The sequence below is a fragment of the Malaclemys terrapin genome, chromosome 2 (assembly GCF_027887155.1).
Source record: "Malaclemys terrapin pileata isolate rMalTer1 chromosome 2, rMalTer1.hap1, whole genome shotgun sequence".
NCBI lineage: Eukaryota > Metazoa > Chordata > Testudines > Emydidae > Malaclemys > Malaclemys terrapin.
In genome coordinates, this window is record NC_071506.1 from 138,370,705 (window position 1) to 138,395,819 (window position 25,115).

The 25,115-nt window shown below is 47.3% G+C and overlaps 1 protein-coding gene across 1 annotated transcript in view; it reads left to right on the top strand.

The window, feature by feature from the left end:
* The first annotated feature begins 10,806 nt into the window (after nucleotides 1-10,806).
* Nucleotides 10,807-25,115, top strand: part of TGFA (transforming growth factor alpha) — a 47,237-nt gene continuing 32,928 nt past the window's right edge. The window contains exon 1 of the mRNA XM_054020396.1: nucleotides 10,807-11,337. Within this exon, the coding sequence (XP_053876371.1) occupies nucleotides 11,298-11,337 (40 nt within the window). The 5' untranslated portion in view covers nucleotides 10,807-11,297. The remainder of the gene's footprint in view (nucleotides 11,338-25,115) is intronic.

Here is a 25,115-nt window from a genome sequence, read left to right on the forward strand (position 1 = left end):
CCCTTGAGTAGATGGAAAATCTCCGTTAGCATATAGGAGCTATGAATCACAACTGGGCAGTTCTGATTCCACGCAGCAGAGGGCAGGATATGCATACACACCGACCAGTTCCTCTCACCACTGACATTCATTCATTAGATACTGGACTGAAACCAATCTATTTAACATGGACCAGCAAAAAGCTTTCAAGTGGTGATGAATGACTTTTGGTTAATACTGACACAGGACCTGATTTAAATTGGGGAATCTACAGATGAAAGGCTCTTTGGCCCAGATCCTCCAAGGGATATATCAATGGGAGTTAGGTGCCTAAATATCTTGGAGGCTTTGGGTGTTTGTTTATAGGGGCCATATGCTAGCCTTCCGCACTGGTGTGAATTATGCCCAGAGGGAACAGATTCCAATCTGTTGACCACTGATCCTGAGATGGCTCAGGTGATTTTACCTCTGTATATGGCATTAGTGAGACTGACACTAGAATATTGCATCCAGTTGTGGTGTCCACGTTTTTAAAAAGGATGCTGTAAAATTGGAGAGGGTGCATAGAAGAGCCATAAAAATTATTGAAGGGCTCAGGAAATGCTGTCAAACAATGTTGCCAGCATCTAGTTTGTCAAACAGAAGATTGAGAGGTGATGTGATTACAGCCTCAAAATATCTTCATAGGAAGAAAATACTGGCTACTCCAGGGCTCTTTAATCCAGTGTAGAAGCTAAACAAATTCAAACCAGGAATAAGGCACAAATTTCAGATCATGAGGGTGATTAACCACTGGCCCAAACTACCAAGGGAAGTAATGGATTCTCTGTCTTTTCATGTCTTCAGCTCAAGACTGGATGCCTTTCTGGTAGATATGCTTGAAGTCAAACAAGCGAAACCAGGTGAAATTCTATAGCCTGTTTTACACAGGAGATTAGACTAGACCAGCGTTTCTCAAATGCGGCCACTGTGGCCATATGCGGCCACAAGGGGATTTTCTTGTGGCCGCAGTCTCCTGGGTGGTGATGGGGGGTGGCCCCTCCCGCCCTGGGGCCACCAGCAGGCCCTGCCCCCCTCTGGAGAGACAAACACCAGAGGAGCAGGGAGCCTCTGAGTTCCTGGAGGCGGTGAGGTCGGACGTCAGGCCTGGGGTGGTGGGCAGCAAGCTCAGGCTGTGGGGCTTTGGGGTCCCACAGTGCGGTGACAGGCTCCCGCCCCCCAGGTGCAGGGCTTTGGGCTCTGGCCCCCGGGCTCTCACCCTGGGGCTCATCCCCCTCCCATTGCCTCTGGCCCCTGCTGCCTTCCTACTCACCTCCCCATCCAGGGCTTAATTTGTCCCTGGTCTTGCCGAGGCTGAGTAAATCTGCTGTGAAAAGTGATATTTGTGTGTTGTTAATATCCCTTTTCACAGCAGACTTAGTAGCTAGCTGGGAGGCTGTGAAAAGTGATATTAACGTACAAGTATCACTTTTCACAGCAGCAGGCTTACTAGCCAGCACGTTTAAAAAAAACAAACCCAAGAGCAAAAAAAACCCAACAAAAAACACAAGGATGTGCAAAGCACCTTATTTGTGTTTCTATTCTGTTTAGGTCCAGTAAAGAATAGAGACAACTGTACATTATTTTTATTATTGAGTCTTCAAAAAAAACCCTATATAAATAAATTACAATGATTTGGACATGTATATGTCCATATTTATTTGTTTTTCCTAAAGTTAATTAAGTATTTTAGGAAAAATTGTCAGCGTGACCACCAGCAAGAGCTGGTGGCTGCACTTTGAGGCCACCAAAAAATTAGTTGTGAGAACCCCTGGATTAGATGATGGTCCCTTCTGACCTTAAGATCTATGAATGGTCTAAAGTGTTTTGAGATCCAGTAGGGAGGAGAGTAAATGTGACAGACAATTCATTCATGGGAGAGCTACACTGCATGAAACTGGTTCAAAGACTAGTCTAGTCAGTACATTTTGAGGGCATTGCTCAGTGCTTTAGCTTCATGAACCTCACTGGGTTTAATGAGGATGACATGGCTCAAAACTCAGCACAGTCATTTGAGACCTTTATCTCAAAAGTTAAAAGGCCACTATACTGATAGGCTTAGGGGATGGAAATATGTACCCATAAATAGACAATGCAGCAACACAACCAGTGCCCTGACCTTTGGCATAATATTTATCTTAACCTAAAATCATACATTAAAAAAATAAACAGGGGTAACTTCTTAAGACTCCATTGGTTGCTCTAGACTGACTGATTTTTTTGATTCAAGATGCAAGCCAAAAAAATCGAGCTGGCGTCAATTTGTTTTTGTGCAAGAGGTTAGTTGGGGGGAGGGGGTTAAAATGAAAAACTCAGTGTTTTTGCTTTTCCTCATTTTCACATTTATAATCCAAAATAAACACACAGCTGGAGTCTTTTATGTTGGGCAAATACACACAGCCCCCGTGTTAAGCGCTGCTTTGCTACAGGGTCGAGACGGACTTTTTCTTTTACTGCCACTTCAGAATATTTTAAACACAGATTACAGGGAGTTGTGTCTTGGGGAGGATAGATCCATCAATGGCTATTAGCCAAGATGGTCAGGGATGCGACCTATGCTGGGGATGTCCCTAAGCCTCTGACTGCCAGAGTCTGGGACTGGACAACAGGGAATGGATCACTCGATAATTGCCCTGTTCTGTTCATTCCCTCTGAAGCACCTGGCACTGGCCACTGCCGGAAGACAGGATATAGGGCTAGATGGACCATTGGTCTGACCAAGTATGGCCGTTCTTATGTCTTGAAAATTGAGATTGTCTTTGAGGGCCGGCTCTTCTACAGCGTGGCATTCACCCGTGTGCTGAGAGCCAGCCCAATGACACTGCATCACGTCAATCATATCGCCTTAAGTGGAACTTAAGCAGTGCATAGGCCTTGTGGTGCATCTAGGTGAACTTCACCCCAGGAGAACAATCAGAATAAGTGACATTTAGCTCATATCCTCAACCCCCCTGTCATTAATTTGGTATCTTCTCACATGCAAAGAAGCTGAATAATATCACTCCTACTTCCACGTTGATAAATCCCATCTGATTTAAGGTTTAAATGATTAGGGCATCCATCCGTACAACTGAGCAGAGAGCAGTTTAGGCAGAATCTTGGCCTCTGCATTATTAATCTCTCTTCCGTATGACGAGAGATTAATAAGACTGGGACTTTTCAGCTTGGAAAAGAGACGGCTAAGGGGAGATATGATTGAGGTCTATAAAATCATGACAGGTATAGAGAAAGTAGATAAGGAAGTGTTGTTTACTACTTCTCATAACACAAGAACTAGGGGTCACCAAATGAAATTAATAGGCAGCAGGTTTAAAACAAATAAAAGGAAGTATTTCTTCACACAACGCACAGTCAACCTGTGGAACTCCTTGCCAGAGGATGTTGCGAAGGCCAAGACCATAACAGGGTTCAAAAAAGAACTAGATAAGTTCATGGAGGATACGTCCATCAATGGCTGTTAGCCAGGATGGGCAGGGATGGTGTCCCTAGCCTTTGTTTGCCAGAAGCTGGGAATGAGCAACAGGGGATGGATCACTTGATGATTACCTGTTCTGTTCATTCCCTCTGGGGCACCTGGCACTGACCACTGTCAGAAGACAGGATACTGGGCTAGATGGACCTTTGATCTGAACCAGTAGGGCCATTCTTATGACTATAATTAGTATAAGACTGCAGAGAGGCCCTTTCTTTGGACATAGCATAATTGTCACCTGATAGCGACCTTGTGGGAAATGTCCCCAGATGACTGTCTCCTTAAAACTCTCCAGAGCAAAGGAGTCACCCCCATTCATGTCAGTATCCAGTTCCCCATCTGTGAACTGGAGGTGATACTACTTCCCAGGGCCGCCCGGGGGGGAGGGGGAGGAAGTGGGGCAATTTGCCCCAGGCCCCACAGGGGCCCCCACAAGAATGTCGGAGGCTTCACCCGCCTTCGCCTTCCCCCATCCCATGGCACCTCAGCACGCTGCGTCCAGGAATGGCCCTGGGCAGCACTGCAGTGGCGAGGTCCTCCCGCTCGGAGCCATGTGGTAAGGGGGCGGGGCGGCAAGCTCCGGCGGGCCAAGCGGCAGGAGCTCCTGGACGCGGCCCGCTGAAGCTCTGGGAGGTGGGGGCAAGCGGCATGGTAAGTCCCTCTGAGCCGGGCACCCCCTGACTCCCAGCTCTGAGCCCAGCCCCTCTGAGCCGGGCCCTCCCTGACCCCTTCCCCCCACAGCCCTGACCCCCACTTCCGAGCCCAGCCCCTCTGAGCTGGACACCCCCATGACCCAATCCCCCCCACAACCCTGACTCCTAGCTCCAAGCCCAGCCCCTTTGAGCTGGGCACCCCCCGAGCCCAGCCCCCCAGAGCCCTGACCCCTAGCTCCGAGCCCAGCCCCTTTGAGCCAGGCACCTCCCTGACCCCATCCCCCCCACAGCCCTGACCCCTAGCTCCAAGCCCAGCCCCTCTGAGCCGGACTGCCCCTGACCCCATCCTCCCCACAGCTCAGACCCTCAGCTCCAAGCCGGGCACCCACTGACCCAGAGCCCAGCTCCCCACCCAGCCCTGGGCAATAGCAGCGCCACCCCCAGGCAGCGACAGACCATTGGCACCAACCATCACCATCACCCAGTGACAGCCCATTATGTAATTGCAAATGTATACATACCATTAAAGCATTTAATGTTTTTAAGTAATGTATTTTGTGTATTTTCAAATTATTAAAAATTAATTTTTGAATGTATTTCACTGGTTATTTTTTACATTTCCAAATATATGTTACTAGAGTATTGCAACTTTTTTTTATGGAAGGGGCCCCCGAAATTGCTTTGCCCCAGGCCCCCTGAATCCTCTGGGCGGCCCTACTACTTCCTATCCTCCACCTTCGGGCTATAAAGATTGTATGCATTTCCAAGCAAGGAATTCCTCTTGCTATGTGTATCTATGGCACCTAGAACAATGGGGTCCCACTCAGGTGGGGCCTCTAGGTACTACTGTGATACAAGTAACGAATCTCATCATTGTAAAATTGCTTTCCGTGTTTTTTAAAGAATCATGGGCTCACTAGACAACAAGATGGCAGTTACTTTTGGTCTCAAGTTTGTCAGCACTGAAATGGAACAAACCTTTGAGCTAAGTAAACTTGGCACTTAGGTTTTCTCTTACCTGTTGAAAAGAAGCCGCTCTCACCAAGAAACACGGAACAAACCACGAACAAAGGCATAAGTATTTGGGGAGAAAGCTGAGCATGCTTCTAGCCTTTTAATTAAGACTTGCCAAGAACTGGGGGAAACAAGGAAATAATTGTCCGCTGTTTCATAATAAATTGTAAAAATCCAAAATAAATGTAAAAACTAAAAGGACTGCTCGGGTAATGGGCTACAGTGCCTTGAAAGTCTTGGTTTCTGAGTCAAAGGCACCCCAGACTGGTACTCAGTCAAACTCAGGTCATCAGAAGGCTGTGCAAGGTCCGACATGCAATAAGTCAGTTCAGTCCTGAGCAGGAATTTTTTACTGTCAGAAACACAATCTCCAAAATTGGCAGGCCCAGCAGAGAGACTTGAGTGTAGGCCATGGAGCCTGAACTTCACTCTGTTACCCACTCTGCCACTGATCTGCTGGGTGACCTTGGGCATGAGCTCTCCCCTGCCCCCCCCCGTGCCTCAGTTTCCCCTTCTATAAAATCGGACATCTGCTACTGACCTTTTGTTAAGCACCTTGAGATCTGTGGATGAAAAGTGGTGTGTGAGAAATAAATATTATGATTTACACACACAGACTGCAGCTAGCTTTACAAAACTTTCTGCCCAATCAAAGCCCCATTCAACGTATCATTCCCACGCTGTGGAGGAGGGGGGATGCTTTCCTCCTCACCGCTGGTTATCAAGATATCTCCCCCAACCCACCCCTCTGAACAGCTTCGCTAATCTGCCCTGATTCACTGAGTATTGCTCAGTGATTCTGAGGCTGCAGCAGGCACTTCCACAAATGAATCAGCCCAAGAGAGGGAGGCTGATTGCAACGGAGGAAGCTTCTATTTACAAATAAATTGTGTGGCAAGCGGCATGTGTGAGGGGGTCAGGGCTGGGAAGGAAATCCAGGGGGAAATAACATAACTGTGTTTGTATGTGTTTTAAATGATGTTATCAGGGTGGTTCTTTGGGCTTGTCTGCCAGTGGCTAGAAAGTTGAGCATCTGTTGGGCAATCCAGCGCAGAGACATTTCATGTCACGGCCCTGCCAGGGAGTTACCTCAGTGGCGTAATGGCCACACAAACCATGACACAGCGGGGACTTCTTTGGCATCAGTAACCTCCAAAGTCGCCCCCCATAGTCACCCGTTTCCTGATGACGTGTGGGGTTTCACCAAAGGAAGAAATGGAACACAGCAACATACTACTACTAATAATATTTTTTAAAAAGAGGGTGTAGGTGTTGGAAAGTAGATTCTTGCAATGGGAAGTCATAGGGCCAGCCCCCAACATCCCAAAATTCTGAGTCAGGCCTGCAAAAATCTCGAATTGGGGGAGGGAGGATTATTTGCCTTCTAGTTTCTGAGACTTTAGGGTTCACATTCCCTGGCTTTTCTGCTTAGCCCTGAGGCCTAGAAACTCTCTTTATTCTTTATTTACATGAAAGCTGAGATTCTCTTGTAATCACATGATTCTAGGGGCTGAACCATTAAGAAAAACACCAAATATCACAAGATTTGTCAGAAAATGTCCGGAGCTGGCAATGGCGTGGAAAGGAGGTTTCTCAGTGCCCCACATGAGGAGCTGGATTCACGCAAGGTGAGAAAGGCCAGCATGGGGCACCCCAGAAGAGAATTCACCCATGGCGGGGTAGTGGAGGATGGGAAGCAGTGGTACAGACATTGCTGTTAGAGTAGTGAAGTACTGGAGTTAAGGATAACTTCAGGTTTACCCACTTCTCATTTGGGGAATATGGAGGTTAGATTAGTTTACCCATTTCTTTTTTCTTTTTCTTTTTTTTACCATCACATCACTGGAGGTGCTACTCCTGGACTGTTCCCGGGGAAGATGCTCTTGGGGAAACATGCTGACCCCCTCCCCACGCCGGTTATGCCCTTTTTTCCCGCTAGCACCATCCAGTTTGGGGGTAACGCAGGCAGCCTGCAGCACTCCCTGACCCAGGGGAAATTGTAGCCTCTTTGCACTCCTACAATCTCACAATCCAGCAGGTGTTCCAGATGGACTTTGCTGCTGGAATCTTGTAGCTCCTGGCATGAATTTGTCCAGTGCTGGATTTGCTATTTACCCTGCTTCACAAAATCCAGCTGACTTAGATATGATATGCTAGACAAACACAGTCTATACCAGGGGTGGGCAAACTTTTTGGCCCGAGGGCCACATCTGGGTATGGAAATTGTATGACGGGCCATGAATGCTCATGAAACTGGGGGGCTCTGGGGTAGGGCCAGAAATGAGGAGCTCAGGGTTTGGGAGGGGACTCCAGGCTGGGGCAGGGGGTTGGGGTGCAGGTGGGAGGGTGAGGGCTCCAGCTGGGGGTGCAGGTGCTGGGGTGCAGGAGAGTGGGACTGAGGGGTTCGGAGAGTGGGAGGGGGATCAGGGCTGGGGCAGGGGTCATGGGGCTGGAGGGGATCAGGAGTGCAGGCTCCAGGTGGCGCTTACCTCAAGCAGCTCCTGGAAGCAGTGTCCCCCCTCCGGCTCCTATGCAGAGGCACGGCCAGGAGGCTCTGTGTGCTGCCCCGTCAACAGGTGCCGCCCCTCAGCTCCCATTGGCCATGGTTGCCGCCCACTGGGAGCTGCAGGGGCAGCACTTGCGGCGGGGGCAGTGTGCGGAGCCCCCTGGCTGGCCCTACATGTAGGAGCCAGAGGGGGTACATGCTGCTGCTTCCGCGAGCTGCGCGGAGTCACAGCACACGTGGAGTGAGGCAAGCCCTGGACCTCGCTCCCTGGCAGGAGCTCAAGGGCCGGATTTAAATGTCTGAAGGGCCGGATGTAGCCCCCAGGCCATAGTTTACCTGCCCCTGGTCTATAAAGTGGGGAGGCAAGTTTTAAAGGTAACCTAGGTCTGCACTGTTCAGAGCTTTGTATGTCGTGAATTCCACCCTGCAGTCAGTTGTCAGCCAGTAAAAAAAACAGTGAATTGATGATAGATGGCTCATCGACCTAGGGCACAAATGTAAAACCAGATCCAGGGGCTGGAATTTGAAGCTGGACAAGTTTAAACAAATATTTAGCAGTGAGGGTCATTAACGCTGAAATAACGTACCGAGGGCTGGCATCTTCTCCGTCACTGGCAATTTTTAAAATCCAGATCAGATGCTTTCCTAAAGGCTAGGCTCTAATTCAAACAGGAATTAATTCAGGGTGGTCCTAAGGCCCGTTTTACACAGGAGATCAGACTAGAGGTATGTCTACACTTAAAATGCTGCATCCACACAGCCACATCAATATAGCTGCACTGCTGTAGCGCTTTAATGAAGACACTCCGAGGCTTTGTCTGCACTACAGACCTCACAGTGGCACAGCCGTAGCTACATCGCTGTAAGGTCTCCCGTGTAGCCGCTCTATGCCTGCAGGAGAGATTTTCACCCCCCTGAGTGACGTAGGTCTGTAGTGTAGACCTCGATGATCACACTGGTTCCATCCAGCCATATAAGCTATGAAATGTCATGCTCTTGCCTGCCCCACGCAGGAGGACTGCGGCTGCTTTCTGGCATAAACCTGAGCTTCCAGGTGGCTTTCATGGCTAGGGCCAGCCCCAGCCCATTGCATTAGAGGTAACGAAGGCGTGGATTGCCAAGGTAAGAGCTGCCTCTGAGAGGAAGGGGTGTAGTCACTTGGCCAGCCCTAAATGAAAGAATGTTCTTGTGGCTTATGCAATCTGGGAGTCTTGGATCTGTGATACATACACAAAGGGAAGGGCTGCTCCCTGGTTTCCTCCTGATCCCCACCTCCTACAAACTAACCACAGCCCACAGAGGGCAAAGTGCGTACTCTTTTTCTAAGGAAATTTGATTTGCAAGAGTCCTGAGCAAAGCTGAGTAATAGCTAGGGTGATCAGACAGCAAGTGTGAAAAATTGGGACAGAGGGTAGGGGGGCAATAGACGCCTATATAAGAAAAAGCCCCAAATATTGGGACTGTCCCTATAAAATAGGGACGTCTGGTCACCCTAGTGATAGCTTCCCAATAACACACGCTTTCCTGGGCCAGGCTCATGTTGCATTTCCTATTTATTCTCAGCGACTTCAGTATCTAAAGCTACGGTTTGTGATTAGAGCAGTGCCACCTCCTTGTCACAAGAGCACCATCTACCCTTTGGCTTTGAAACACCTTAGATGCATAAGCTTACATCTCAGCATCAGTCATATTTATTTGTATTACTGTAGTGCCTGGGAGTCCAGCCAATGTCAGGGTCCCATTGTGCTAGGGGCTGCACGTACAGGTAGTAAGAGACAGCCCCTGTTCCAAAGACCTTACAATCAAAACAGACAAAAGAAATGATTTCTGTTTTACAGATGGGGATCTGAGGGCCAGTGAAATTAAATGATTTGCACAAGAAGTCTATAGCAAAGTAAAAACCTGAACCCAGATATTTTGAGCCCTGGTCCAGTACCCTAACCCAAAGAACTTCTTTCCTCTCATTTGGTGATCTTAGCCCTTCATCCTTTGTGCTTTTTGGGGGGACAGGAGGCTCTCTGTCAGCTGCCACCCCATCTGACCCAGGTGGACTTTCAAGTTTTCAGAGCACTTTCTGTAAGAGAGATGCGGCGTTTGTCTCAAGGCAAAATTTTCCCTCCACCCCACCTGTGCAATGGGTTATGTGGCGGCTGGCTGCCAGAAGTGGCTGCATGTCTGTATATTTGCCGTGAAGCACTGTGAGATCATTCAGGATGAAAGGCGCTGTGGAAATGGAAGATGTGCTAAAATGAAGAATACTTGGATCAAAGTGGGTCAGTTTTGAAACTATAATTCTACAAATCCCATTGGCAATGAGCAAATGCAGGATAGTTATTCCTGTGATGAGTTTGCTAATACCGGGATATAAAGGTTGATGTTATGTTCTTTGATGGATGTTTCAGGGAGGATGCATTGATCCCCTGACTCTTGGCTTAGGTCTCTATTTATATGTTAATGGTAAAAATCAATTTAAAATCATTGTTACAACACCTATTTTATTTGTACACATGGGAAGAGATCAGAGGGATTGGAAACCACCTTAGGACCTGCAATTCGCCAACCCTTCTAATTCTCAAACCTTAGGATGCATCCACATCTGCCCGGCTGCAGGTGAAACCCCGAAACCCTCTTCCAAAGGAAGGTGAATGGCCTATGTACCAGGGCCAGACGGGTGGCAACACAACATTTTGTTGGTGGAGGCCAGACACTTTAACGCCATACCTCTCAGGCTGACCGTCAATCAATCTGAAGTGTAGACAGGCCCGTAGATAGTTAAGTGATAAAGTGCCTTGTCCAGTCTAGATAGGTCCGGCTGTCAGGAGAGGGAGCAGATGAGAGGAGGCAGAACATTTCTGACCCTCTCCTGCCGCCTAGAGTTCACGGCAGGCTTCAGAGAGAGAGATCGCTCTCGGGCTGATCAAACCACAGTCTTAAAGGCCCAATCCCAGCTACTCACAGGGACCGTGGGAGGTAGCTCCCAGCTGGTCCTATCTATGGTGTAATGGCCAGAGCCGTGGGTGGCAGGAGGGGGAGCCACTGGGAAACCGATCACGGCTGCCCAATAAAAATCTCCATGTGCTACGCCCGCATAGCTGCCGGCCCCGGAGTTGCTAAACTTTAGGGCTCGTCGGTTGGCGAAGGAGCCTCGCTCGCTATCATCCCGGCAAGGACCTTAGCCGCGTGCGCCTTAGCGCGCTGCGCCCCTGGGGCTCCCCAAGGCGGAGGCGCACGAAGCCCCTGTGCGCGCTGCTCTCTCCCCCTTCTCCAGCTGCTAGTGATGTGGGGCCGATCTCCCTTCCCTAGCTAGTGCATCTCCCTGCGCCCCACGCCTAGGCACCAATCTCTCCCCGCACCCACCCACTTCTCCTCCTCTCCCCCGGCGCCTGCCCCTTCCCGGGACTCCACGGAGCGTCCCCAGCAGCCGCGGGTCCCGGGCACCCCCCGCTCGCCAGACCCGCCGCGCCCCTCTCGGAGAGGGCAGGAGAGTGATGGTCGGCTCCGCTCAGGTCCAAGTGGTTGAAAGGTGAATCCGCCTCCATTTCCGCCCGGCGACGGAGCCCTGCCCACCGCGGGGAGTAGAGGGAGCCGGCGCACCGCCACTCCGGGCGCAGCAGGGCTGGGGGACGCCTGCAAAATGGTCAGCTCCGCCGGGGAGACTGCAGTGGTCGCTCTGGGTAGGTCGAGCCCCTTGGCGCTGGGCGCCTCTGCCTGGCTTTGTTCTCTCACTTTCTCTCCTTTTCCTCACTTTCCCCCTCTTTCGTGCCTTCCCTTCTCCCTCGGTCACTTTATTTCCCGCTTTCCCACTCCTGCATTCTCCACTTTGCCTCGCTCCTTCCCTTTCCCTCTGCCCCTTTCCCCCTCTTCCTTCCCTCCACCCCCGTTCCAGCCCCCAGTTCGCACGCTTCTTTCCAAACTCCCTTTCTCAGGTGGCATGCCCCGGTCCATGCCTTCGCTCCTGCGTACAGCCGTAAACACACACGCTTGCTTTAGCTTCTTTCTCTGGTTCCCATGGAAAGAGAGCTCTGACCCCTATTCAACTGCTGCTCCTTTAAGGGGTGGGGGGGGGAATTAAATGAATCAAGGGGACTTGGGGGTTAATTATATAAGCAGGAGAACAAAATTAAAACCTTGCTCTGTGTGTGTGTGTGCGGGGGGGGGGGAGAACCCAAGCTTTTGGGGTGTTCTCATTTGTGTGGGGAGGGGGTTCTCCCCCCTCCAAACTCCGGAATTGCTGAGAGATGGAATATGGTACTTGCTAATCACTCCTCTAGAAGATCTAACTTTTTTCCAGCCAGCTACAATTTCCTTACCCCTCGCCTATGCCTATTCAGTGCCCCAAACCTTTATGTCCAGTTTGCAATGTGTCTCTCTCCTTGATGGCTTTTAAGAGGGTGTTCTCCCAATTGTTTTCTGACAAGGCTGAACAAGGAGGCTGGAATGTCAGTCCAGTGTGTGTGAGATCCCTTGTGATTCCCCCCCCCTGGAGTTTGTGCTTGTCAACAAGCAGTTGGCTGAGAATTTAACAACGCAAATACCTTTAGGTATCTTTTGCTTGCCTATTTATTTCCTGTGTGGCTTGCCCCTGGCATGTTTGCTCTCCACTGGGTTTGGTTGGCACCAGATGATTAGCAATGTTCATTTAAAATTTAAACTAGGTGTGTAACGAGCACTGGGCAACTTAAAGCAAGATCATGACACAAAATTCAGTGTGTGTGTGTCAGCCACAAGAGGAGAGTTTGTTACATATTGAACATAGTTGGTGTTGGCCCTGCTTTGAGCAGAGGATTGGACAAGATCTCTTGAAGTCTCTTCCAACCCTAATCTTCTAAGAGTCTATGAACTGAAGCATGTTTCCCCTATTGCATTGGAAACATGTATGTTTATTTCCCTTGTAACTGAAAGAGCACCTGTGAAAAGTGGAATATTAAGGTTCCAATCCTGTAAAGGGTTAACCCCATGAGTGTTTACACTGCACAAGGAGTTCCTAGAAGTCCCCAAAGCCTGATCCTGCTCTTTGTTTGACTAGCGTCAATTTGGATTAACTTGGTTTAAATCAGTTGTGTTACACTGGTGTAAAAACTCTGAACAGAATTGAGCCCAATGGATGTTCTGGTGCCCACTGTAGTCAGTGGGAGCTCCGTGCATGGGTGGTTTTAACATTATACTCTTAAAGGGGGGAAGGGGTCAGATTTTAATAGCTAGGTCTGTTCTTTGGCTGGGCCCAGTCTTACTGAGGGTGAGTGTTCACAGTGGTTTGCGTACAGAAGGTGAAACACTGAGGAACAGTGGCAGGTTGGTCCCTACGGCTCAAAAACATTGCAAGGTAAAGCTTATCAAGTGGGTATGTCTCCTTAGCAGCAACTGCCTCCTGAGTAGAGTGGGTGCCTCAAATGTCTTCACAGCTCTTGCACCTGCCCTCCTTTGCTGCAGGCCTTTGTAGGCTGGGGGTAGAATACATGGCTAGAAATCCCCAAAGCCTGGAAACCAAGCTGTGGGCTGAGTGCATCTGTCTGCTTCTCCCCTGAGTGGGCCTGGAAGCTCTGTGACTCCCTGGCTGCTGCAGGGAAGGCATTGTCATGGAAATTGTGGATTTCACACGGGGAAGAACTTTTCAATGAGTTGCTGCAGTTTACTTCATTCTTTTTTTTAGAAAAACTGTGCTTGTCAGGAGTTCAAATAACTTTCTTGCTCTGCCAAGGAGAGAGGTATTACTTATTATTTGTATTACCCTAGCACTTCAGAGCCCTAGTCGTGAACCAGGAATCCTGGTATACTAGGTGATGTACAAACATTGCCTCATTTACTTAGCTGTGTTGGGTTTTTACATCCTCTTCCTTACACCAGTGTAAATTGTGAATAACTCGATTGAGGTCAGTGAGGAAAATCCAGATCAGAAGCCTCTATGGACACTGTCAGATTTTGATATCCCTTTTTACAGGGGTGTAAATCTGGAATAATTCCAGCCCCTTTTGGTTTTATTTCTGTGTAACTGAGACTTGGTCTACAGGAGGGTTTTTTTTGGTTTTGTTTTGTTTTTTTGTACCAGTGTAGCTGTATCTATGCAAAATCTTTGTGGCTGAAACCACATCAGTGCACTGAGTCTACGCTGGGAGTCTTCACCAGGGCATACAAGCCCTGAGTGCAACTCTGTGGAGAGCTTTTTTGCTTTGATGATTATATATTTAAAAAAAAAAGATAAGCCAAGTGTTGAAAGTGGGCCCTGATTTTCCTCTCTTGAGCTGTTGTAGGTCAGCGGTAATGGAGTTACTCCTGACTTATACAGGGTTGAGAGAGAAGAATTATGACTGCTGTTTTGAGCCTGAATTCCAGTTCTGGGGAGTACTAAACTTAAACTGAGCTCAGTTAAAATTCTGGGTGCACGATGAGGCGATTTTCTTCTTCTGAAGAATCAAGTATTGCTTTGATGGGCCAGCAGTTTGATCCAGGCTGCCAAATGATGTGTAGGTCGGGACTGCTTACTCAGAGGTGTTGATGATTGGCAGCTCCTGTTAACATCAGTAGGGGCTGCAGGTGCTCAGCCCTTCTGAAAATGCATCACTATGTAGCGGTCCACCTCTCTAAAGCTGTTCTCTGGGCTCTGCGTGCTTTTATAAGGTACATTGTGTAAAGATGGAAGTTCAGACCAGGCATCTGTGCAATTGATAGTTAGAGCGTGGTAGCCTTGTAGCAAGGAAAGCCATCTAATGAATAATTCTCTTTAAAAATGGAAGAGGAGGAAAGAGGATGATGGTCTTTGAACTCTGTTAGCAGTGAAAATCTGATTGGTCTGAATTTCCTAGCCGACCGTGAACTCTTCTGGCTCAAATAGAAGAGCTTGATTCAGCCCAATGAGACTGTAAAACACACCCCATAATCATTGTCTGTCGAGCATGCCGTGTGTGGTGCTTCAGTCCACAGCTCTCTCTCTCATGTATTGTCTCTGCTTGTGGTGACCAGGAATTTCCTCTGCACCTGCTCTGAAAAGCTGGTGTCTCCTAAATGTTAGTGTTCATTTATCATTCATAATTACAGCTGCTGCAAATGGGGCTGTGTTCTACAGAGCTTAAAAGTCAAAATAGAATGGAAGTTAACTTTGATTTTCTTTTTAAGTAAGTTTACCTGCATCCCAATGTATGATTAGCAGAATTGCCCTTACAGATCTGAAGCCCGTGTGTCAGAGCAACGGGTCTAGAGATCTCCCAGAGCAATGGAACTTCAGAGAGGTGCTGGCAATTAACTGCCTATCCCAGCAGCCACAGCCAAAGAGCAATCGGAGGGTTAATATTTTACCTATAGTCCTAATTGCAAAACAACATTCCATCCTCTGCCTGAGCTCAGTCTTGTGAGGTCCTGCTCAGCTTTCCGCAATTGAAATAGGAAATACAGGGTATTCAGCATCTTGCATGAGGGAGCCCAGGCTCTGGAAAGATGGACTGTTCCAAAGGGAACTTGAACTGTTTGTTTACCAGGGTATTATATGCAAAGTATTTGAGTTCTCTGGGGAACTTCAGGCAGGAGGAATGTAATTCTTCACATTACAGTCTGGCTATGATAGAGGCTTCCACACGCCTGCTCTTGTGAAAAGTGCTGCTGGTTCCTTTGGACACGAAAAGAGAGCCTTGTAATGCAAGTTTACGTGCCTCTGAGGGAGAGACTGAGGAACATCTTTGTGTGTGGAATAGAGCTTGGGTGCTACAATTAGAATTGTAGACTCATTTGTAGAATTCATTCTAGTCCAAATTCTATACGCTAAGCAATCTCCAAAATGCTACTGTCTGCTATATTCTTATAGCACTGGGCTGTAGCCCACGAAAGCTTATGCTCAAATACATTTGTTAGTCTCTAACGTGCCACAAGTACTCCCGTTCTTTTTATCAAAAAAATGTGTCCCTGTTTAAATAAACAAGAGTTGTAGTATTATATTGATGCTTTGTATAGTGCCTTATATTTTATTGTCCACCTCTTTATTGCTGTACATGTAATGGAGCCATTGCAGCGTGAGAGAAATCTTTCTTGAGTGGTAACAGCTAATTTAGACCCCATCATTTCGTATGTATCCTATTGTACTGTCACCAATACTGCTATTTAATGAAACTTGGTAACTAAAATTATGGCACCAACACACCACTGTACAAATGCCTGTAACTAGTTTCTTTTACTGTGTTGTATACTCATATATAATAACTGAACAATGCACTTTCAGATAAGTAATCTCTAGTTCCTTCGATTCAAGACCCAATGGACACTTGGCTTCAGTCCCTTTCTGGGTTATTTGCTCAGCCACTCCTTGCTTGCAGGGATGGTCTTTGATGATGGATTGCTAAGTAGAACTGCCACTCAGACTCTTAATTCATTGCAAGGCAGATTTAATTTAATGAGGGGTTGTTGTCTGCTTATAATTAAAAGGACAGGATGTTAATATCATGTTCCTTTACATGGGAACAGTAAACATGTTGGAATGACACTGTTTCTAGACTGTATCTGCATCTTCATCTTGAATTGGAGACACAAGGTCTGGTCCAATTTCCATTGAAGTCAGTTGAAATACTCCTGGGCCTGGAATCCCCAGAGGAATTTTGGCTCCTAACTCCCATTGAAATGTATGGAAGTTAGGAGCCCAAATACCTTTTGGGCGTCTGGGCCCTGCTGATTTCAGAGGGATTTAGACTGGACTCCTAGGGCTTTGTGCTGATGATCTGCTCAAGAGTGAATTTCACCCTGTGTCCCACTAAAGTTCATCTAGATGGGCTAAGGTTTTAATAACTAACCCTTAACAAGAGTCAGTGAAACATGAAGTAAGAATCGGAGAAAGATCCATCTTTCTTTGGTCTCCTGTTACTGGAGCTGCCTGGATACATAGATGATTTTTTTTTTTTTTTATTACTAATCTAGTATACTTCTAGAGCACCCTTTGCTCTAAACGATCCTAAAGCCCTTTACAAACTCCTCACACACAGCAGCGTTGAAATGCAGCCACCTCTGGGGTGGGGTGCCACAATTGTCTGGCAATGTTGCACAGTCTTGGAAAGAATGCGAAGGGTCCTTAAGAAATCCTTTATGCTGCACCAGGATTAATAGCCAGTTTCCCAGAGACCTTTGGTAGCAAATACAGGGCTAAATTCAGAGCAGAACTGGAGCGGAGGGAATACAATGGATCAAGACAACTTTCAAAAAGGTGTGGTCTGAGGTTTGTTTTAGGAATTGGGAGTTCCATAGGGAAGACTGCATTGGGGAGATATTTCCAAGCCGGTCACTGCTTGCAAGATGATTTCCCTGGGACTGTTCTAAAGTGGACTGCATCACTGTTCTTAATTTTATACAGGGTTGTTCAAAGGCTAATATTTCCTGGTTTCTCTTATGGCTTTTCCCTTTCTTAATAAATAAAAGGGTTTGGAGTCATCGGAGTCTCCCTCTGGGCTGCCACATAACGAACATGTGTGAATCTTCTCTCAGAACTGTTACGCGAAGACCACTTCCCACACGCTGTGGTGGTTCCTGAAATAGGTTTGCTGGCGCAGAACCTGTGTGCAGCTCAGTGATGGCAGAGCCTGCTTGGAATTCAGCAGCTCTGCAAACCACAAGCTACTGAAGGGAGCCCGGGCTCCGGGAAGCCGGCTCACTAAGCCAGGTGCAAAAGGTCAGCAGAAGGTTGGCTAGATTGGACCTGTGCTTGGTAATGCTAAGGCTGTGAGTGGGCTGACCCAAAGGGAACCAACCACAGGTGCAGGAATAATCCACTGTTCACCATGTTACGCACCCTCCGTCTGTGCTCAATACACTGAGGAGATGGGTCTGTTACAGTTCTCAGCTGGTTCTGCTGCTGGCAGCTGTAACAGCCTCATATCCTCCCTGGTTCAGGCACAGAAGGGAACATATAATGCACTGACCAATAGATTACGAAGGTGATGCCCTTTCCTGCACCTGTGCTCAAAAAATAACTGTTCCCACCCCTGCTCTGCTCCCACCATGTTTCTTCCTGTTCTCCTCCTCCCCTCTGCTGCTCAACTTCTTCTCACAACCCCAGTCCTCCTCCTCTCCCTTCCTCTCTTAGCAACCACCACCTCTTTCCTGCCGGGACCTCTTTTCCCCCAGCCCTGGCCCTCTCCTGTATCCTCTCATCCCTTCTTTCCAAAGAGGCAATGCGCTTGTCTTAAATGATGGGGCCCAATTTTCAAAACCACCCGAGCCCCATTAAAAGTCAATGGGACGTAGACTTCTAAGCCACTTGTTTTCTTTGGAAACTCTTAGCTGATTGCTCTCCCTTGTGATAAGAAAGGTAGCTCAGGCCAGCAAGTGGCTCTCTGCCCTTTATGCTGAAAGGAGGGAAGTGCCTGATTTCCAAGTGGTGGTTGCATTTAATTCCCGGTGGTACTTTCAAGTGAACTTTGCTGTTTTAATAATCATTGCCCACGAGGGAGCTGAGCTCTACTCTGGAGGCAAGACCCTTTCTATTGAGTTAGACCTCTGAGAGTACCTCTACATTAGAAGCACTACAGCAGTGCTGCCGCTTCCCTGCTGTATTACAGACCCTTCCTGCTGCAGCCGCAGAAGGGGTTTTCCCGTTGCTGTAGGTAGTCCACCTCTCCAGGAGGCGGTAGCTAGGTCAACAGAATAATTCTTCCATTGACAGCACTGTCTACACTGGGGCTTAAGTTGGCCTAACTATGTCTCTTGGGTGCATTTTTCGCACCCCTGTGTGCAGTGTAGCTAGGTTGACCTAACTTTCTAGAGTAGGGCAGCCCTGAGTAACTTCTTTGGGCCTCAAGCTTAGTTTGGGTGTGCAGGGACCCCTGTAATCATTCAGTAAATGATAGGTTGGGCTATTCATTTGCACTCACTTAAAATGGAAAACGTGATAAGTGGATGCAAATAGGGAACCTCCTTTGCGCAGCCAATGACCGCTAAGTCTTAATGTGGTAGACCTAGACCCCTCAGAGGGTGAGTTCTGGGGAAGGTGGCCTACTCTAGTGCACATCTTACTTAGGACTTATGTTCTGAGGGCCTCACCACATGGGCGATGGTCTCAGTATATCCCTAATGTCCATGTATCTGTTGCAACTACTTATTGCAGGTCATCAGTGAGGTTCTATCCCTTCAGGACCAGCAACACAGGTGACATTATTACTTTGGCTCAAATTGCAGAGACTTGTAACTTAGAAGCCGTAGATCCTGGGTTCGATCCCCGCTAGCAACCGGTGGTGAGGGTTTCGTGTTGTAAAACTCAGTCTCTGTCTAGGGAGAGCTGCCGATTTTCTAAGAACCTTAAGCGTGTTAGGTAACGAGATCCCATATGAACTGAATATCCCATTAGGCTACTTTGAAAAGCCCGGCCTTTGTATTTTCAACTTTCTATCTAATGCCGGTGTCCCATCTAGGTGACTGTGCATGGGAAAGTGTGATGCCACAGTAGATTGCATTACAGCTACCACAGTGCACATACCTAAATTCACCACCCTAGCTGCCGTGTTGTCGGGTATGTTTGCCATAGTTTGCTCTAGGTAACCTAAAACCATATTTACTCAGCTGTCAGGCTTCACTTGTGTGAATCACTGACCTCAAGCAATCACAGGGTGACTGAACCTCGGCAGTCTGTGGTTAGTGAATGTAAGCTTTCGGATACTGAGAGGATAAAAACCTAACTTGTGGGAGGAAGTGGAAAAGTCCATCCTTTAATGAGAAACAGGAACCTGTGGCCCAAGGTGGTAATGTCCCTGGCAGGTCCTGTTGTTTGAAATCCTGGATGAGGTGTATTTACATCTCTGGTTACCAAGAGGGATTTGGTGTCAATATGGAGAACAAGAATGTCGAGAATTAGAATAGTGCTAAGCTTGTGCTGTCTGCCTTGGTATGTTTTCAGCACGGTGTTGCTCTTACGCAGTGTGTTAGGGCCTCATCCAGCGAAGCACATGCTTAACTTTAAGCACTCATTGATTTCAGTGTGACTTGGGCATGTGCAACAAAAATAAGAGGTATAGAAAACATGACCTATGAGGAAAAGCCGAAAGAATTGGCCAGTTTAGTCTGGAAAAGAAGACTGGGGTTGGGGGAGAGGTGATAAGTCTTATAAAGAAGACAGTGGTCAATTGTTCTCCATGTCCACTGGGAGTAGGGCAAGAAATAATTGTCTTAATTTGCAGCAAGAGAGAACTAGATTGGATATTAGGAAAAATGTTCTACCTATAAGGATAGATAAGCACTGGAATAGGTTACTTAGGCCAGGTCTACACTAACCCCCTAATTCGAACTAAGGTACGGAACTTCAGCTACGTGAATAACGTAGCTGAAGTTCGAAGTACCTTAGTTCGAACTTACCTTGGTCCACACTCGGCAGGCAGGCTCCCCCGTCGACTCCGCGGTACTCCTCTCGCCGAGCTGGAGTACCGCAGTTGACGGCGAGCACTTCCGGGTTCGACTTATCGCGTCCAGACTAGACACGATAAGTCGAACCCAGAAGTTCGATCGCTCGCCGCCGAACTACCGGGTAAGTGTAGCCAAGGCCTTAGAGAAGTTGTAGTATTCCCATCATCGAAGGCTGTTAAGAACAGGTTAGACAAGTACCTGTCAGGGATGGCCTAGGTATAGTTGGTCCTTCCTCAGTGCAGGAGGTTGAACTAATTCACCTCTTGAGGTCTCTTCTAGCCCTACATTTCTCTGATTCTATGCATAAGTGCTGTCCTGGATTGGGATAACTTTTTCAACTGTGGCTTAATTCATTTCTTTGCTTTGGGGGCTTATTTTCAGTGTTTGTATAAGGGGCAGCCATACATAAACTCTGTGTCCTTAATGTAACTTGAAAGTGCATCACAAATAATGCAGTACAATACAATGTGGTAGAACCTGCCACCATCAAGCCAGACAAGTTAAAAGCTCAACTTTCCCTCTCTAACAATTCCCCACTTTTCCAAACGTGCTCAGTTTTCCAGCAGCCGGTGGAAAAGATGTGCTTTGTGACATGCTTTGAAAGTAATCCTGTTGGGGCTGTTTCAGACAAAGAGGCGTATAGAATTCCAAAGCCACAGAGAAGATCTCCCTCCAGTAGCCCCCTCTTGACATTGAGTGGAATCAAGAGATGAGAAAATAAAAGCTGGTAAAAGGAAATATTTTTTTTTTCTGAACATGGTAGACTGTGGAACTCATTGCCACAGGATGTTGTGGTGGGCAAGACTCTTGCTGAAGAGGGACTGGGCAATAATAATAATCTTGACTGGATAACGAGAATATCAAGAATTAGAATAGTGCTAAAAGATTTGGAAGGGATGTGAAACTTCATGCTTTGGGATTGAAACTAATCTTTAACTCCTAGTGATTAGGATGAGAGCACAACTTCCTGCTGTGGAATTTCTAGCACTTTCCTCTGCAGCAAGTGGTGCTGGCCACTCTCAGAAATGGGATATTGGTCTGGATGGATTATGAGCCCAATCTGATTTAGCAATCCCTATGTTCCTACAATCAAAGGGGGCTATAACCCCACCTAATTAAAGAGCTGGAGAGAGAAAGTGGGTGAGGTAATATCTTTTATTGGATCAACGTCTGTTGGTGAAAGAGACCAGCTTTCCAGCTACTCAGAGCTGCTCTTCAGTTACCAGCTCTACATAGCAGGAGAGCTTGTCTTTCTCCAACAGAAAGTGGACCAATAAGAGATTCCATCTCCCACCTGGTCTCTCTAATATCCTGGGACCAACATGTAGATACATACAACAACGCTGCAAACTGTAATTAGAGCAGTCAGCGGCACAGTGTTTCAAGAGATCACTGGCTGTCTAACATCAAACTGTGTGTGTGTGTGTGTGTGTGTGTGTTCAGCTGCCTTACAAAACTCCACAGAGTTTTCACTCTATGCATCTGAAGAAGTGAGGCTTTTACCCACAAAAGCTTATGCCCAAATAAATCTGTTAGTCTTTAAGCTGCCTCCAGACTCCTTGTTGTTTTTGTAGATACAGACTAACACGGCTACCCCCTGATACTTGACACCATGCAAGGCACTAAATTTAGCCGTATGGAGTGGAAATCCATCAACCTCAACAAAAAACTTGCACAGATACAGACAGACATCATCTTCCTCTCCAACTGCAAACAGATGGACATCATACCAAATGGACTGAAGGTAAAAAATCCATTGCAATCAACATACTACACTGACTATGGTGAGAGACTGTGCCACACACTCAAAGAAACTGAGGAACCACCTGATCAGCATCCTGTACAGCAGATGGGAGAAGATCAAGAATGAGCTCTCAGAACTGGAGACTCTCATACAATACCAACCCTTCCACACAAACTTCCACGTGGCTGGACTTTACAAAAATGAGACAAGCCATTTACAATGCACACTTCACTTCTCTACAGAGGAAAAAGGACAGTAAGCTATCTAAACTTCTATCTGCCACAGGGGGCTACAACAGTGGTACCCTCAACTCATCTAACAACATACTTAGCCCAGCAGAAGAATCTGTCCTATCTTGGGGACTCTCTTTCTGTCCCACCATCCCCATGAACATGATACAGTTCTGTGGTGATCTGGAAGCCTACTTTCGTCGTCTCCAACTCAAGGAATATTTTCAACGCACCACTGAACAGTGCACTGACCCACAGGAACCCTCCTACCAACACTACAGGAAGAAGAACTCTGCATGGACTCTTCCTGACGGTCGAAATGACAGACTGGACCTCTACATAGAGTGCTTCTGCAGACGTGCACAGGCTGAAATTGTAGACAAACAACATCATTTGTCCCATAACCTCAGCCGTACAGAACACAATGCCATCCACAGCCTCAGGAACAACTGACATTATCATCAAAGGGGCTGACAAAGGAGGTGCTGTAGTCATAATGAACAGGTCGGATTATGAACAGGAGGCTGCCAGGCAACTCTCCAAGACCACATTCTACAGGCCACTAATCTCTGATCCCACTGAGGAATACCAAAAGAAACTACACCATCTGCTCAAGAGGGACTACAAGCTGTCAGGAACAGTATCCCTGATGAGGCCACAGCAAGCCTGGTGGCCGAGCTTTGTGACTTTGTCCTCACCCACAACCACTTCAGATTTGGGGACAACTTATACCTTCAAGTCAGTGGCACTGCTATGGGTACCCGCATGGCCCCACAGTATGCCAACATTTTTATGGCTGACTTAGAACAACACTTCCTCAGCTCTCGTCCCCTAGTGTCCCTCCTCTACTTGCGCTACATTGATGACATCTTCATCATATGGACCCACGGAAAGGAGGCCCTTGAAGAATTCCACCTGGACTTCAACAATTTTCACCCCACCATCAACCTCAGCCTGGACCAGTCCACACAAGAGATCCACTTCCTGGACACTACAGTGCAAATAAGTGATGGTCACATAAACAACACCCTATACCGGAAACCTACTGACTGCTATACGTACCTACATGCCTCCAGCTTCCATCCAAGACACATCACACGATCCATTGTCTACAGCCAACCCCTAAGATACAATCGAATTTGCTCCAACCCCTCAGACAGAGACAAACACCTACAAGATCTTTATCAAGCATTGTAAAACTACAATACCCACCTGGGGAAGTGAGGAAACAGATTGACAGAGCAAGACGGGTACCCAGAAATCACCTACTACAGGACCGGCCCAACAAGGACAGTAACAGAACACCACTGGCCATCACATACAGCCCCCAGCTAAAACCTCTCCAGCGCATTATCCACGATCTACAACCTATCCTGGAAAATGATCCCTCACTCTCACAGATCTTGGGAGGCAGGCCAGTCCTCACTTACAGACAACCCCCCCAACCTGAAGCAAATACTTACCAGCAATTAAACACCAACCCAGGAACCAATCCCTGTAGCAAACCTCGTTGCCTACTCTGTCCCCATATCTACTCTGGCGACACCATCAGAGGACCCAACCATGTCAGCCACACCATCAAGGGCTCATTCACCTGCACATCCATTAATGTTATATATGCCATCATGTGCCAGCAATGCCCCTCTGCCAAGTACATTGGCCAAACCGGACAGTCCCTCCGCAAAAGAATAAATGGACACAAATCTGACATCAGGAATGGTAACATACATAAGCCAGTAAGTGAATACTTCAGTCTCCCTGGTCATTCTATTACAGATTTAAGTCACTATCATTGAACAAAAAAACTGCAGAAACAGACTTCAAAGAGAAACAGCAGAACTAAAATTCATTTGCAAATTCAACACCAATAATCTGAGCTTGAATAGGGACTGGGAGTGGCTGGCTCATTACAGAAGCAGCTTTTCCTCTTCTGGAATTGACACTTCCTCATCTATTATTGGCAGTGGACGACATCAACCCTGATTGAATTGGCCCTGTAAACACTGGTTCTTCACTTGCAAAGTAACTCCCTTCTCTCCATGTGTCAGTATATAATGCCTGCATCTGTAACTTTCACTCTATGCATCCAAAGAAGTGAGGTTTTCACCCACGAAAGCTTATGCCCAAATAAATCTGTTAGTCTTTAAGGTGCCACCAGACTCCTTGTTGTTTTTGTAGATACAGACTAATACAGCTACCCCCTGATACAAAACTCCACAGAGAGAAGCACATATTTGAACTAGGTGGGATGATCAGTTTTTAACAGGTTCCAACACCTGATCTAGCTAATAATTTTTGCTTGTTTATATTTCTTCATGGGAGTTAAAGCCCAGCTGAGAGAACCTCTCTCTCTCTCTCTCTCTCTTGGATCTCCTATCTGTATGTGAGCTCGAAGCTGAAGGACGTATAAAACCTTCCGCTCTTAAGTCTGTACCTGCTGGTGGCATATCTATCGGTCACAGCTTGGCTTAGCTGGAGGGTGACTTGTGGAGGTGTTAGTCTATGAGCTAGTGTTCTCTCTTGCGCAACTCCATGAAAGTTGCGACGGGGTGAATTTGGCCCAATGTGTCAAAACAGGCATTTCCCCAAGACTAAAAGCAGAATCTGTTGGGAAGCAAATCATGCAAAGGTGGTGCTGGAAAGGTTCCCAGCTGAGTTTGGATATGCTTGTTGTTAACACTCTGTGTGCTGTCACCAGGAAGTCCAGCAGGGTGCTCCATCTAGCTGAGTTTTGGGGAAATGCCAGCATTCCAAGGGCCATATCTTTAAACAAACGTGTGTAACATCTAGGAGGCGGAGTGAGTTGTCCTTATCCTCATGCAATTGTTCTTTGAATCTCTGCTTCTGTTTTTGTGGGTGCAACATAGCTCCAATCTCAACTCGGCAGTTGAATGTTCATAACTGGGCACCTGTTTGTGATATTCCCAGCTTATCTGACTTGTGTTTTTCATTGCAGACTAGTACTCAGACCAATCTCACTAGGGGTTATGAGCTCTTTGAATGAGCAAGAGGCGTTGAATGGTTTCTGGTGAGAGTCTTGGTGGATTTGACCCCAAGCCAGCAGAACTAGCTGGCTTCAGCTGAGTGTTGGTTGAGGTTTGGGGTTTGTTTTGACCCA